The sequence below is a fragment of the Sinocyclocheilus grahami genome, unplaced genomic scaffold (genome assembly GCF_001515645.1).
Source record: "Sinocyclocheilus grahami isolate Dianchi unplaced genomic scaffold, SAMN03320097.WGS_v1.1 scaffold580.1, whole genome shotgun sequence".
NCBI classification, from domain to species: domain Eukaryota; kingdom Metazoa; phylum Chordata; class Actinopteri; order Cypriniformes; family Cyprinidae; genus Sinocyclocheilus; species Sinocyclocheilus grahami.
Genome location: NW_015505759.1, coordinates 30,811 through 45,574, shown reverse-complemented (window position 1 = coordinate 45,574; position 14,764 = coordinate 30,811). Strand labels below are relative to the sequence as shown.

General features: G+C 36.0%; 1 protein-coding gene across 5 annotated transcripts in view; it reads right to left on the bottom strand.

The window, feature by feature from the left end:
- Positions 1-2,258: 2,258 nt before the first annotated feature.
- The window catches only part of LOC107556842 (interferon regulatory factor 2-like), a 34,557-nt gene continuing 22,051 nt past the window's right edge, over positions 2,259-14,764 (bottom strand). For all 5 annotated transcript variants that reach the window (XM_016240078.1, XM_016240076.1, XM_016240075.1 and 2 more), the window contains exons 8-9: positions 12,294-12,337; positions 2,259-3,346 (exon numbers count right to left, since the gene is read on the bottom strand). In XM_016240078.1, coding sequence (XP_016095564.1) covers positions 3,047-3,346; positions 12,294-12,337 — 344 coding nt within the window. In that variant the 3' untranslated portion in view covers positions 2,259-3,046. The remainder of the gene's footprint in view (positions 3,347-12,293; positions 12,338-14,764) is intronic.

The following is a 14,764-nucleotide window of genomic DNA, read 5'->3' as shown; positions in this document are numbered from 1 at the left end:
CATTAACTTTTAAATGCGTCATTATGCAAAAATCTACGTGCTACTTCTTTTCTTTCTAATACGGTTGGAAGTTAAATTAAATTAAATGTAGAGGATGTTAAAGGGGTCATATTTTGCGATTAAAATTTTTCCTTTCTCTTTGGAGTGTTACAAGCTCTTGCTGCATAAAGAAGATCTGTAAAGTTGCAAAGACTAAAGTCTCAAATCCAAAGATATATTCTTTATAAAAGTTAAGAGTCAACCACGCCTACCTAAAACTGCTCGTTCCAACATGCCCCCACATATCTACCTCACTATGTGGGAAGATTTGCATAATGCCGCCCAAATGTGGACGCAAAGAAAGAAGACGTGGTTTCAGGAACAGCAGTCGTGTTGAAGCAGCATGTCAGGGAGACGCTGTGTTTTAGTACGAAAGCAAAAGCACTTTATTTGGCCTTCCGGAAGAAGATGCAATTAGGAATCATTGGTTAAGTTTTATTTACAACAGAACAGCACAACCCAGATGTTCGAATTTGTGCAACGCATTTTATGGATAACAGTTTTTTGAACCTAGAAGAGTGTACAAGGCTGGCTGTGCACAAAGGCTACTTCTATAAAAAAAAAAAAAACTTTGAAAGCTGAAGCTGCGATTATTGTAAGGGGCATTACATTTCCAACGAGTGCTTGCGGTGTTCGGCCAATCACAATGCACTGGGTCTGCTGGCCAATCAGAGCAGACTGTGCTTGTCAAAGGAGGGGGCTTTGTTGAAAACAACGTGTTTGAGAGAGGCGTGGCATAGAGGACCTACAATAATGTACAGTATTTGAAAAGTGTTTTTTGAACATCAAAGCATGTCAACATATTCTGTTACACCAAATACACAAAATAATGATCTTTAAAATAGCATCATATGACCCCTTTAACTGTGATAAGATGCTTGGCAGGCCAGTTTACAGTGACAGGGTGTGTGTTATTATGCGACAGAGCGGTCCATTCTATGCACAATCAATTTAACAAATTTCTACTTATATATATAGGCCTATATAAACAAATATTTAAATATAATATTAATACAAGACTTTTGTTTTAGTTCAGGGTTCCTCAAATCTTGCCCTGGAGGGCCAATGCGCTGCAGATTTTAGCTCCAGCCCTGATCAAACTCAGCTACCTGTGATTTTCTAATGATCCTGAAGACATTGATTAGCATGCTCAGGTGTGTTTGATTAGGGTTAGAGCTAAACTCTGCAGAAAAGTGGATCTCGTGGGCCAGATTTGAGGACCTCTCTTTTAGGCCCTGTCCACACGAACGCGGTTATTTTTAAAACCGCATCTTTTTCTACGCGGTTTGGCCGTTCGTCCACACGCAAACGCAGCACCAGGTCACTGAAACCGAACATTTTTGAAAACACCTGCCAGGGTCAAGATTTTCAAAAACTCCGGTTGCAGTGTTATCGTGTAGACAGCTAAATCAGAGTTTTTGGCCTGCGCCGTTATCTCCAAAGCCACTAGAAGGAAGCAGTATTTGCCTGAAATTTTAAGGGGCATTTGAGAGCATTATGAACATGTTATTTTTCTAACCATACAAATACATGGCATGACATCCATTTGGGTCAAATAATTCATAAGGAAGATGAATGTAACGTAAAATATCGAAGGTCAGACTACAGATTTAATACCCTTTACAGAGATGCCACCAGCGAGCTGCCTGACCTCTCGGTCCTCCAAGTGTCCGAGCTGTATTAGGACTTTGTCAGCACTACATCCTCTTTGGTCGCCACAATCGGGATGCTCAGTGAGGATCCATTGGTGGATTCCGCCTTTAGAAAACTTTAGGCTGGGAGTGTGTTGTCATACCAGCAGAAACAACCCGCAACATTATTCACTGTCAAGATGCCCCATTGCCGCCACTTCTTGGTTACAGCCTTGAACCACCTGTCTGCTTGTTTGTCCATAGCAAACATAGAGTTTTTTGTATATAAACAAAAGTGTTGTACAGGAAATGTTTAACACTTTATCAAAGTTACGTATATACAAATAGCGCCGCTCTTATAGGCGGATAGATGTATCACTAATATATTAAATCACTAGATAGGCAAATAAGAGATAGAAATGAAACGAGAGCTAGACGAAAAAAAATAAGTTGCTTTTCATCATCTAAACAAAAGCAGATTTTGACTAAAACAGTCACAGAAAATGACTCCGTGAAGTGCTCAAATATAAAAATACAGTGTGTTCAGTTTTGACAGTAGGCCTACAGATGACACCGCACCAACTCACATCTGACCCAAACAGTGTCTATCATTTATTCTTATGATCACATGATTTTTATACACCAGAATCTTGTGGAAATCATTAAAGAAGCCCTTGTGAGTGTATAAAGATCCGATAGGCACACACATTATCTGGGACTTGAATACACAGCTGTAGACACAAGACAAGCTGGACATATACTTTACATCTTTACGTTCACATATACAGTAGAAAGAGACACATTAAAAGGTTGAAAAAAAAATCATAAAACAAGTGCTTTGTCTTTTCATAAAAACCACAAACACATATTCACACAGGATGTCTTACATCATAAGGCCTATAATGTAAAATGGCATGTACTATCCATTGCATAAAGATCCCTAAGGTATAAAAATGTATTCGCTCACAATGAAGGTCTTAAGATAAGTTAATATTATGCCATTTATGTGCATGCGTTTTTTTTTTTTCAGAAGCAGGCTCGTAAAAAGTCTATCCTCGATTGCGAGCTGCAAAAGTCACTGATTATGGCAGCCAGTGCTCATCCATAAGGTGCTCGGGCGACTAAAGGCAATTAGGCAATGATTCCTCTATATACACATTCATAAAGGCTTGCGGATCACTACGACAGCTTACGGATACATGTCACTGCACTCAAAAACTCCCTGAATTTAAGCTCACATGTCACTTCCTGTCTGGGAGCATCGAGTTAACCTCCCGTAGGATGCTCCATCCCTGTCCTGTGAGCTCGTAGGTCCTTTATCGAAGGCGATGATAGTGTTCTCGACGAGTCCGGCTGGACATCGTGTGCAGGTTTCATCAGCAAGTCTTGACGGAGGATTTGGACACGTCTGAGGTTTTCATGATGACGCTGGCACGTTTTTCGTGGGTCGATGGCAGGCCGGAGGGTCCGGGGCTGTGGGAGGACGAGGGGAAAGGGGTGTTTAAGAGGCTCCAGTTCGTCTCACCGGTGAAGGGGGCGTGCAAGGCCGAAGTTGCAGGCTCTCGGACAGTGGTTATCTTGAAGTTGGGCTTGTCGGGAGAAATGAAAGTGGACATGCTAGGCAGGGGCATCCTCATCTTTTTGTCTTCATGTCCAAATAGCAAGGCCTGAATACGCTGCAGGACGAAACAAAGCCACATCAGTGATTAGGGCACTAGAAGAAATGACAAATACTAATATAAAATACTAATTTGTCATGGTTTTCAATCTTTTAGATGCCATGGCCCCCCAAATATAATCATCCTCACATCCTAAAATTTAAAAGGCAACTATATATATATATATATATATATATATATATATATATATATATATATATATATATATATATTAATGTGAATTTCCGATTCAACAGCTCTGGTAAATAGATAACAGGTAGCATGTTTCGTCGATACACCGGCCAATGTTAAACACACAAAAAAACACATTTACCCGCATCTGCAAGGCGTTACATTTTCCGCCTTAATCTATTAATTACGCACATAATAAATCCCATCTTTTTAGGCAGGTACCAAATATGGGTGTCATGTCATAAAATATTTTTAATATGACTGAATTTGTATTTAACGTGACCACAATTTAATAAAAACGTTAGATAGACCTACTAATTATAAGGCTTTCATTTACAATTCAAATAGCGAGTGAATGGCATACAGAAAGAGAGCAAAAACATTTACATTATCAAAGAATATTATTCAGTCTAGTGCCAGCTTTAAGCGCCCTCAAAAAAAAAAAAACTCCGGTTATAATCAGAAGTTGTCTGCACTGTAAAATGAATGTCTTGTATTTGTTTTTTTATATAGTTAATAAAAAGACTATATAACCTTACTTTACGTACATCTGCACTTTGTTGTTTATATGATCAGAGAATTTGCAAGAGTGCACGCACCGAACAAAACTCAGGCGTTTAAGCAATGACTAATCTGAACGCCTCTGATTGGTCATTGCATTTGTAAGCTCAACAGAATCATGTGTGATTGGTTATAATGCATTACGCTGGGAAAAAAAAACAGCGTACAAAATAGGCTAAATGGTAAAATATATATATATATATATTAGTGTGAAAACTGAGTAATATTAATATGTATTACCGGTAATATATGTAAATATTATTTGGAATATTATTTACTTTACTATTCCATTCACTATTGTACTGTACTGTTAGATGTTTTGTGTGTGTGTGTATATATATATATATAATTTATTTATTTAACTTATTTATTATAATAGCAAATGTTTTATTTATTCATTTTAATCTTATAATTATATTTATTTAATTTTTTAGTTATTTTAAACTAATTATTTACTTTAATCAAATGTTTTTATTTATTTATTTACTTAGTCATTTTTTATTATTTGTTTTACTTTTTTCTCTAAACTCCATTCAGACCCCAGTTTGAAAACCTCAGATGTTACAGATACTTTTATCCTAAACAGAGTGATTTACTGTACACTTAGTATAGGTTCAGTCCCTCTCAGTTATATATATTAAATAACAAAAATGTAAAATTAAAATATATAATTTTTTTAAATAAAAACATATAAAAAATATAGCTGCAAGCAGCAATCACGGGGCCAAGCACTCCAGAGGCAAATTGAGAAGCTAAGCATGGCATGGAGCATCAGAACAAATGCAACAACGAGTAATAAAATCAATTTTAGGATGATTGTAATTGAAATGGCTGAAAAATCATAAATACAACCACTAGTAATATGATTAAACGGCTTATCACTTTTGACCAACAGCTGTCACTGCAATCAAATCGTTTTGGTCTGTTCTGTGTGAGCAAATTGAGGAGCTAAGCATAGTATGGAGCATCAGACCAAATGCAACAATGAGTAATAAAAGCAATTTTAGGATGATTGTAATTGAAATGGCTGAAAAATCATAAATACAACCACTAGTAATATGATTAAATGGCTTACGACTTTTGACCAACAGCTGTCGCTGCAATCAAATAGTTTTGGTCTGTTCTGTGTGAGCAAATTGAGGAGCTAAGCACGGCATGGAGCATCAGACCAAATGCAACAATGAGTAATAAAAGCAATTTTAGGATGATTGTAATTGAAATGGCTGAAAAATCATATATACAACCACTAGTAATATGATTAAATTGCTTATGACTTTTGACCAACAGGTGGTGCTGTAATCAAATCATTTTGGTGTGTTCTGTGTGAGGTGACAATGGCACACACAGAGTTTGTTGTCATAATGTCAAAGCTTTAAAGGGATATAGCCTCAGAGTCATACTGGCACCATAACTAAAATTTGTAGCAGCACTGTACGAAAACGGTTTCATCTATTGACACGGAATCCATAACATTTTGTCAGCACAGTCTGAAGATCATCTGACTCGATTTTGGTGAAAATTGGACAAATGAGTGGCGAGGAGTTTAAAAAAGTAGGTTTTCAACATAAATCAAAATGGCGGACAGGAAGTTCAGCATACTCGTACTACCATACTACCATATTTGATATCTATGTTGTAGGCAAAAGCCAATGAATATTTTGATATCAGTTTCATTGCAATAGGCTAATGCAATCAAAAGTTATTAGCATTTTTATGAATGTAATTATTGATGGTTAATGAATGGTTTATTACTCTTGACCAATAGGTGGCGCTGTTACCAAATTGATGTGGCATGGTCAGTGTGAGTTGGCAATGGCACATGCAAAGTCTGGTGCAAATATGTCAAAGTTTCGCAGAGATACAGCCTCAGATGCAGTTTGGCATCTTTCCAGCTAATTTTCCAGCAAAAAAAAAATGCGCTAAACGAAAACCGTTTCGTGTATCGACACGAAATCCATAACTTTTTGCCAGCTTGGTCTGAAGATGATCCGAGTCAAATTTAGTGAAAATTGGAATAACAGTTTAGGAGGAGTTCGAAAAAGTAGATTTTCAACTTGAATCATAATGGCGGACAAGAAGTTCAGCCAATTATGGCATAATTGGTATTGATGATCTCGGCATAAAAGCAATTTTAGGATGATTGTAATTGAAATGGCTGAAAAATCATATATACAACCACTAGTAATATGATTAAATTGCTTATGACTTTTGACCAACAGGTGGTGCTGTAATCAAATCATTTTGGTGTGTTCTGTGTGAGGTGACAATGGCACACACAGAGTTTGTTGTCATAATGTCAAAGCTTTAAAGGGATATAGCCTCAGAGTCATACTGGCACCATAACTAAAATTTGTAGCAGCACTGTACGAAAACGGTTTCATCTATTGACACGGAATCCATAACATTTTGTCAGCACAGTCTGAAGATCATCTGACTCGATTTTGGTGAAAATTGGACAAATGAGTGGCGAGGAGTTTAAAAAAGTAGGTTTTCAACATAAATCAAAATGGCGGACAGGAAGTTCAGCATACTCGTACTACCATACTACCATATTTGATATCTATGTTGTAGGCAAAAGCCAATGAATATTTTGATATCAGTTTCATTGCAATAGGCTAATGCAATCAAAAGTTATTAGCATTTTTATGAATGTAATTATTGATGGTTAATGAATGGTTTATTACTCTTGACCAATAGGTGGCGCTGTTACCAAATTGATGTGGCATGGTCAGTGTGAGTTGGCAATGGCACATGCAAAGTCTGGTGCAAATATGTCAAAGTTTCGCAGAGATACAGCCTCAGATGCAGTTTGGCATCTTTCCAGCTAATTTTCCAGCAAAAAAAAAATGCGCTAAACGAAAACCGTTTCGTGTATCGACACGAAATCCATAACTTTTTGCCAGCTTGGTCTGAAGATGATCCGAGTCAAATTTAGTGAAAATTGGAATAACAGTTTAGGAGGAGTTCGAAAAAGTAGATTTTCAACTTGAATCATAATGGCGGACAAGAAGTTCAGCCAATTATGGCATAATTGGTATTGATGATCTCGGCATGATCCAAGGAATCTATCAACATTTATTCAAACGTTATTAGCATTTTTGTAAATTGCTTTATAACTTTTGACCACAAGGTGGCGAAAATTTGTGCTACACCCAAAATTTTTGTGTACCATCAGGGCATGGTGCCGAAGATGCATACTGATTTTCGTAATAACAAAGTCTAAGCGTTCTTAAAATATTGAATTTTTTGACTAAATTCAAAATGGCCGACGCCCAAAATGGCTGACATGGAAATATTTGGTATGGTTCGACTCGGCATGATGCACCGAATCTAAAGAGACCTTTGTGAATTTTGGCCAAACCATTCAGAAGTTATAAGCAAAAATATGCATTTTTTATATCTCCTGACCACTAGGGGGCACTGCGCCGAAACACTGCAGGTAGTCTCAGGTCATGCTTGTTATAACACACACCAAGTTTGGTCTCAATACGCCAAACCGTTGCGGAGATATAGCCTCACGTTAATTTTTACGTGCTTTTTGTAGAATTCCTTCGTGCGTTATTCGAGAACGGTTGGACAAATCAACTTGAATTCCATAACTTTTTGCCAGCATGGTCTGAAGATGATCTGAGCCAATTTTGGTGAGAATCAGACAAACCGTCTAGGACGAGTTCGACAAAGTAAGTTTTACGAACAATTAAAAATTGCGAAAAAACTAAGCCTTGCGATTTTTGAATTTTGGTGTTCATTCAACTCGGCATGAGCCAAGAATTTCCCATTTGTGCCTTACGGTTCAAAAGTTATTAGCATAAAGAAATTGCAAATTTGGACAAGTGGTGGCGCTAGAGAGTTGGAGTTAGAGACTCCAGACTTGCTGTGGTTAATGTTGAGACTGTCCCCTATCAGTGTGCCAAATTATACAACTTTCCCGCAAGCGGTTCTATGGGCTGCTATAGACTTGCGGCGGAAGAAGAAAAATTACACTAACGGATACAATAGGTGCCACTGCACTTTGTAGCTTTTAGTCCATATCTCTAGATTTAAATTCATCTTTTAGCAGATAAAGCCATTTAAAATGTATAGTCTTCCTTTTCCAGAAAAAAAAAAATTACCAAAATATTGATGACTCATCATGCATATGTATTGAATGTGCTCTAGGATGATAATTACACAATTATTTGACTAGCAAGTAGCAAAGCATGTTCAAATGAATCTCTAAAGTATATTTCACTGTACATAATTCATAATCATTTCAATGCAAAACACTGCAATGTTTGTAAATTGATTAATAAAGTATGTTATGCATATTATTATAGGTCAGGCTTAAAATGCACCTTTACAATCAATTTTTTGCAAAGTCTTTCTATCCCATCCTTTGCCTAAATAATGCATTGAAGACCTCTTGTTTTAAAGTAAAAATGCTTGTTCATATTCTGTGTGTCTGTAATCAGTTTGTATAATAAGCTAAAGTTGATTTATATAAATCTGGGACTACGCACCTTCGGTGCTTGTCCCCTAATAATAATAACGCCAACAATTTCAATAGGTGACTACGCACCTTCGGTGATTTATTTTATTTGTTTACCTGCATGTCATGTAATCATTAACCAACATCAGAGAATCATGAACATGACAAAAGGTTTGGTAACCTCAGCAGAGATTAAGTGTCTTCATCAAGAGCACAAAGGTGATAGTTAGCACTTACAATCTGTCAATTTTCTACCCAGGAACTAACAGTATATTTTCATGAATTACAACCTGAGGCCATGTTGTAAAAACACACACTTCCTTGTGTTCATATTATGATAATCCCGAATTGCATGAGAGCGTTATCGCCCACAACGCCAGGGGCCCCACCACACACAGCATACAATTCACCACCATCAGTAGCATTTCCTCTCTGACACTCAACTTCATGCCTTTGATTGTTCTCTCTAGAAACTTCTGCATTGCCTGCAAGACGTTTGCTTCACACATCTGAACTGTGTTTGGACTGATAACTGGCACATAAAACAGTCGGTGTATAACAGCACTTAAATTTAATGATTATTTATAGCTTCTATTGTTTTTACTGACAGAATTATGGCGACAGACTGGCTATCATCAGACTGTAGGATCTGCTGGCTTCCTGACACCATGTGAGGGCAAATTTATCACAAAAACTAAAAAGACAAAAAGTGAGGGCGAGATCTTCAAGTAAAGCTTAGAAAATCTAACATTAAAGTCAAACATTAAGTTCTTAGATTTAAAGTAAGTACTGACAAAAAAAAGGTAACATTTTTATGAGAAAATATTGTTTGTCCAAAAAAAAAATCTGCTCAATATATATAAAAAGTATAAATATATAAAATTAAATATGCCTATATGAAATAAAATAAGATAAAAAATTCATGTAAAATAAAATATGCAGTCATTTTGACATTAAACATTAATTTAAAAACAATATAAAAAAACACTCATTGCTCTTGGTTGGACAACTTTGGTAACTTTATATATGACAATATAAAGTAAATACTAAATTAAGATTTTTATCAATTTCTTATTTATTTTTTAATTTAATTTATTATTTATTTGATGCCGCAGTTAAATACATAATAAACTAAGAAAAAAAAGTATGCCTAAAAAGGTACAATTAAATTGAAAGCCTGTAGATTTGTAAGATCATGAGAAACTTTTCAGGGTGTTAATATCCTGCCATGAAGTGAGTTTTTTGCAGGTGAAGCAAAATTCCCCTCCCTCAAAGCCTAAGTGACATTTTAATCAGCCTTCAAAGCTGACAGCGGTCTTCTGGGTGACAGCAATTATATGGGTGAATCAGAGATTTAGTCTTTCTATTTCAATATTGTTCTAACAAGCCGCAGCCCATTTGCCGGAATCATTGAGAAGCCTCACGTCACTGCTTGTTCTTTCTCTTTTTTTCCTCGTCTTGTTTTGCATCAGAGTTCTGAGGTACAGGAACCGAAAACAGGGGGTTGAGAGTGTCTACCATGCAAGATTTACCCAGATGCATGCTGGAGCTTACATGTGTGGATAGATACTGTGCGCTTGTAAACGGGAAGTAGGAAAAGCCACAAACTTTCAAGCATGAAACATTAAATCACAAGACCTGGCATTTTAAAATCAAAACGAGCTTTGTAGCTTTTAGTCCATATCTCTAGATTTAAATTCATCTTTTAGCAGATAAAGCCATTTAAAATGTATAGTCTTCCTTTTCCAGAATTTTTTTTTTTACCAAAATATTGATGACTCATGCATATGTATTGAATGTGCTCTAGGATGATAATTACACAATTATTTGACTAGCAAGTAGCAAAGCATGTTCAAATTAATCTCTAAAGTATATTTCACTGTACATAATTCATAATCATTTCAATGCAAAACACTGCAATGTTTGTAAATTGATTAATAAAGTATGTTATGCATATTATTATAGGTCAGGCTTAAAATGCACCTTTACAATCAATTTTTTGCAAAGTCTTTCTATCCCATCCTTTGCCTAAATAATGCATTGAAGACCTCTTGTTTTAAAGTAAAAATGCTTGTTCATATTCTGTGTGTCTGTAATCAGTTTGTATAATAAGCTAAAGTTGATTTATATAAATCTGGCACACTTGTACAAGACTAAATGCAAAACTTTAAACTCAGGCAATGGCCCCAAAGACTAGTTTACTCAAAAACAGCTGTGCCATCACTAGAGACAATCACAGGCCGGACCGGAGAAAACATCTGCACAAGCCTGTGAAAACTTGCTCTGCAAAATTCAAAAGGCACAAAAAACCCTTCACAGGCTCTGGATCAGTGTTCTAGGCCCATATTAGGCCAGAAACATACTCTATGCATGCATGTGAAAGCACATTTTTGGCACTGCAAGCATGTGGTGTATATTAACATGCATATTTGTGCCATGTCAGTAACAAACCTCAGTACAAGAAAGCTTCCTTTAAATCGAGCTTCCTTGTCTGAGCAACTAAACTGAATGTTGTTATTCAGGCAGCTGCTATAAAAATGTCAAAACTAACTCGGTCGGCAAGATTCTCCTCTAAGTGTTGCATTTGCCGTAGTTGACCTGAAAGTCAGCACAGGTGCAAGCATTTATGTGATAGTGCCTCTTGTGGCTGAGAAAGCAACACACACGAATTTTAAAGGAATAGTTCACCCAAAAATGAAAAATTAGCTGAAAATGTACTCACCATTAAGCCATCCATGATTTAGATGAGTTTGTTTCTGCATTAGAACAGATTTGGAGAAATGTAGCATTACATCAGTTGCTCACCAATGTATCCTCTGCAGTGAATGGGTGCCGTCAGAATGAGAGTCCAAACAGCTGATAAAAGCATCACAATAATCCACAAGTAATCCACATGAACCAGTTCATCAGTTAACATCTTGTGAAGTGAAAAGATGCATGTTTGTAAGAAACAAATCTATTATTAAGGTTATTTAACTTTAACCCATCGTTACTGAAAATATGAGTCCAGAATCCATGATAACGCTTCCTGCAGTGAAAAAGTCCATCCCCTGCTGTCCTCCCACATCAAAATCCACTGACATATTTGTTTAGAACTGTTTTTTGCTTGATCTGTGCATATTTCTCTCCTGATTCAAAAGAGACAACTTTTTTCACTGGGGAAAGTAATATTATCGAGAGAGGACTCGTATTTTAGACAGAAGCAACAGTTTGAGGTTAAAAACGTCTTAATAATGGATTTGTTTCTTACAAACACGCAACTTTCGCCTTCACAATATGTTAATTGATGGACTGGAGTCATGTGGATTATTGTGATGTTTTTATCAGCTGTTTAAACTCTCATTCTGACGGCACCCAATCACTGCAGAAACAAACTCATCTTGAATGAGGGTGAGTACATTTTTCAGCAAATTTTCATTTCTGGGTGAACTATTCGGACATTGTGAAATCAAATAAAAATTGTCTTTGAATAATATCATAGAGCATATTTTGGCCTTCAGTGTCTGTATTAGGAGCACAATTCTGTTCCTCACACCCATAAAGCCGTTACAATAAACAGACATGTACACAGAAGGATTCTGGGTATTGCTTGGACACACCCATTAAAAGCACTCTTCTTTGTGGTTAGTTCTTTTGGCCACTATCAGCAACTGTAGTCTGCAATAATTTCACATGTGAACACAATAACAATCTATTCTGTGTTTAAACCTGTCCAGTTTCGCAAAGGGAAAGTTTTGCACATACCTCTTTGGAGTCTTCCTCACTGGCACTGTCTGTATCGCTCTCTGCTGGAAGATGGAGAGAAAGCAAAGTGGTCAGACTGATTCATCAGGGTCTTCCTGACAGACAGGTTATCGTGTATGGGTGGATGAAAAAATGCAAAGGATCATCAGATAAAATAAATGTTCAACCGATGGCCTTCCTGTACGCCTTGTATATTTAACAATTACAGGTTTAGAAGTTTTAACTGATTACACCAATTAATGACTGAAAGATATCCTCAGGGCCAGTCATTTCTAATGTTTAAGATGAGGAAAAACAGCTTAAATTGCACTGAGAGATGCTTAGATAAAAGACTATATAAATCATAAATACAAGGAAAAGAAAGATAAGTTTGCTTTGGCAGTGTGGCATTGTGTTTGTGTTTATTATGAATAACTCCACACATGAGCAAGACATTTCATGCTGTAAAACCACACGCTTTCAGCCCCAGGGACTTCTGAGAAAAAAAAAGGATTGTTGATTGGAAAACACGGAACAACAGGACATGAGTCAACATTCCCGTCTGTGTACAAACGCACTGACAAGTGGTACTGTACGGTAAATTTAACGCCACTAAAACAAGTTTTCATAAGCCAAGCCCTACAATTCCAACAATGCCAAGAGTTCATCTCAGTACGCCACACGCAGTCAATGAGCAGACACAAGAGTAGCTACATTAAAGATAGCTACATACGCAGATAAGGGATATAATTTAGTATTTTTTGTCTCCCAGAGGGATCTGAATAAAAGAGCAACACTTATAGAAGGAAATGCGGAAATGCTCTAGCTGTAATCTTGGATTTAACAGTGTTCACGCTTTTAGCAGCGAGCTGTATGGCTTCTTATTGGAATTAATTAGTGGTGTTTGCTAAGATATAACTAGTCTATTACTCACTTTGCCAGTTATGAATTTGAATAAACTTCTAACCCACATTATTACACTTTAGCACTCGCTGCCAACCACCAATGAATGATTCATGCAATTAGACTGAAGATTTTTGCTTGGAAGCCAAAAACATCTATGAAAAATTCTCATAGACTTACAATAAAAAATTATATTATAGAAACCTGCCAGAATACCCTTTGTTTATGCTGGTTTGCGCCGGTAATATTTTAGTTTTTGCGACTGTCGTTTTTCCAAGGTAAAATCCAAACGGCAAACCAAATCACATTAAATAATCACATTCACTTAATTGTTAGTATCATTCTTTCAATTATATCTAATTAATATATATTATATATTTTTTTCTATATTTATATGTATATATATATATATATTTTTTTTTTTCACCGTAATAGTTAGTCAATGTCTGGAGACCCATTTATAGGATATACTTTATGAACTGAAGCAAGATCATATTAATGCCTTTACTGTTGCTATTCCAGGTCATTTAAAGGCTAGTTTGGGAAAGTAAAATGTGTACATTTATAAAAAAGAATAATGCTATTAGTAAGTTTATGTTTCAAATAATGTTAGAAATAATAATAAAATAACAATTAATGATTTATTCGTCATAAATTATATCCTCCGCTGAATAAGCCGCCAGTCACATCGCTTTCTTCTTCTGGGGTAAATTCAAGGCTTATTGCTGAGCGTGAATTATTCCAAATAAATAAATAAACATAAAAAGTAGATGAACTTGTTGAAGCTTTATGCTTTGTTTTCTCGAGGAAAAATAAAGAACAAAAATTAGACCTATATGAAAAATCTATAGCTTAACTTTAGATTTTTCGTGAAATGACCAGAAGGTACACAGACCAAGAAATATCATCAATTAATTATTTATGATCAATTTGTCACGTCGTGTCCTGTTTTGGTTTCGTTTTCATTCCTTGTTCCCGTTATCCTTGCTTCTGTTTGCTCATTAGTTTTTTATAGTTACTGATTACGTTTACCTGTTCTGTTAAATATCCTCATCAGTTCTCCTTGTTATTTAAGCCTAGTGTTCATGTTTCGGTGTCATCTTAGTATTGTGGTTGCGTTCTCTATTATTCTCTAATGCATCCCTTGGATTTTGGATTAAAGACTATTCTGACTGTGTCTGTGTCTCTGTGCGCTCGTCTGTAGCAGCCACCCATGACACAATTATCATCCAGGACACAACATGCAGTATTATTATTTAAGGGTATGTAATATAAACTTTTCAACCAGGTTAATTTGTGTACCAGGAGTATTTTCTTTGATGATTCCATGATATTTCTTTGACATATGAAACTGTTATTCTTGGTTTTACATAATATATTATCAGAGAGAAGAGTCTGATGTTTTTTTATTTAATCAATCTCATTTCACAAAGCACAAACGACTATTTGGGGTGAATCTGGAGTATGTGGGGGGCTGAGTGACCTCAGAATGACCTATAAATATTATTTTAATATCTAAAAAAACCAAAGCAGCACAAATTAAAAAATGTTACGCCACAAACGATTGAGACTATTTTGTTTTACGATGT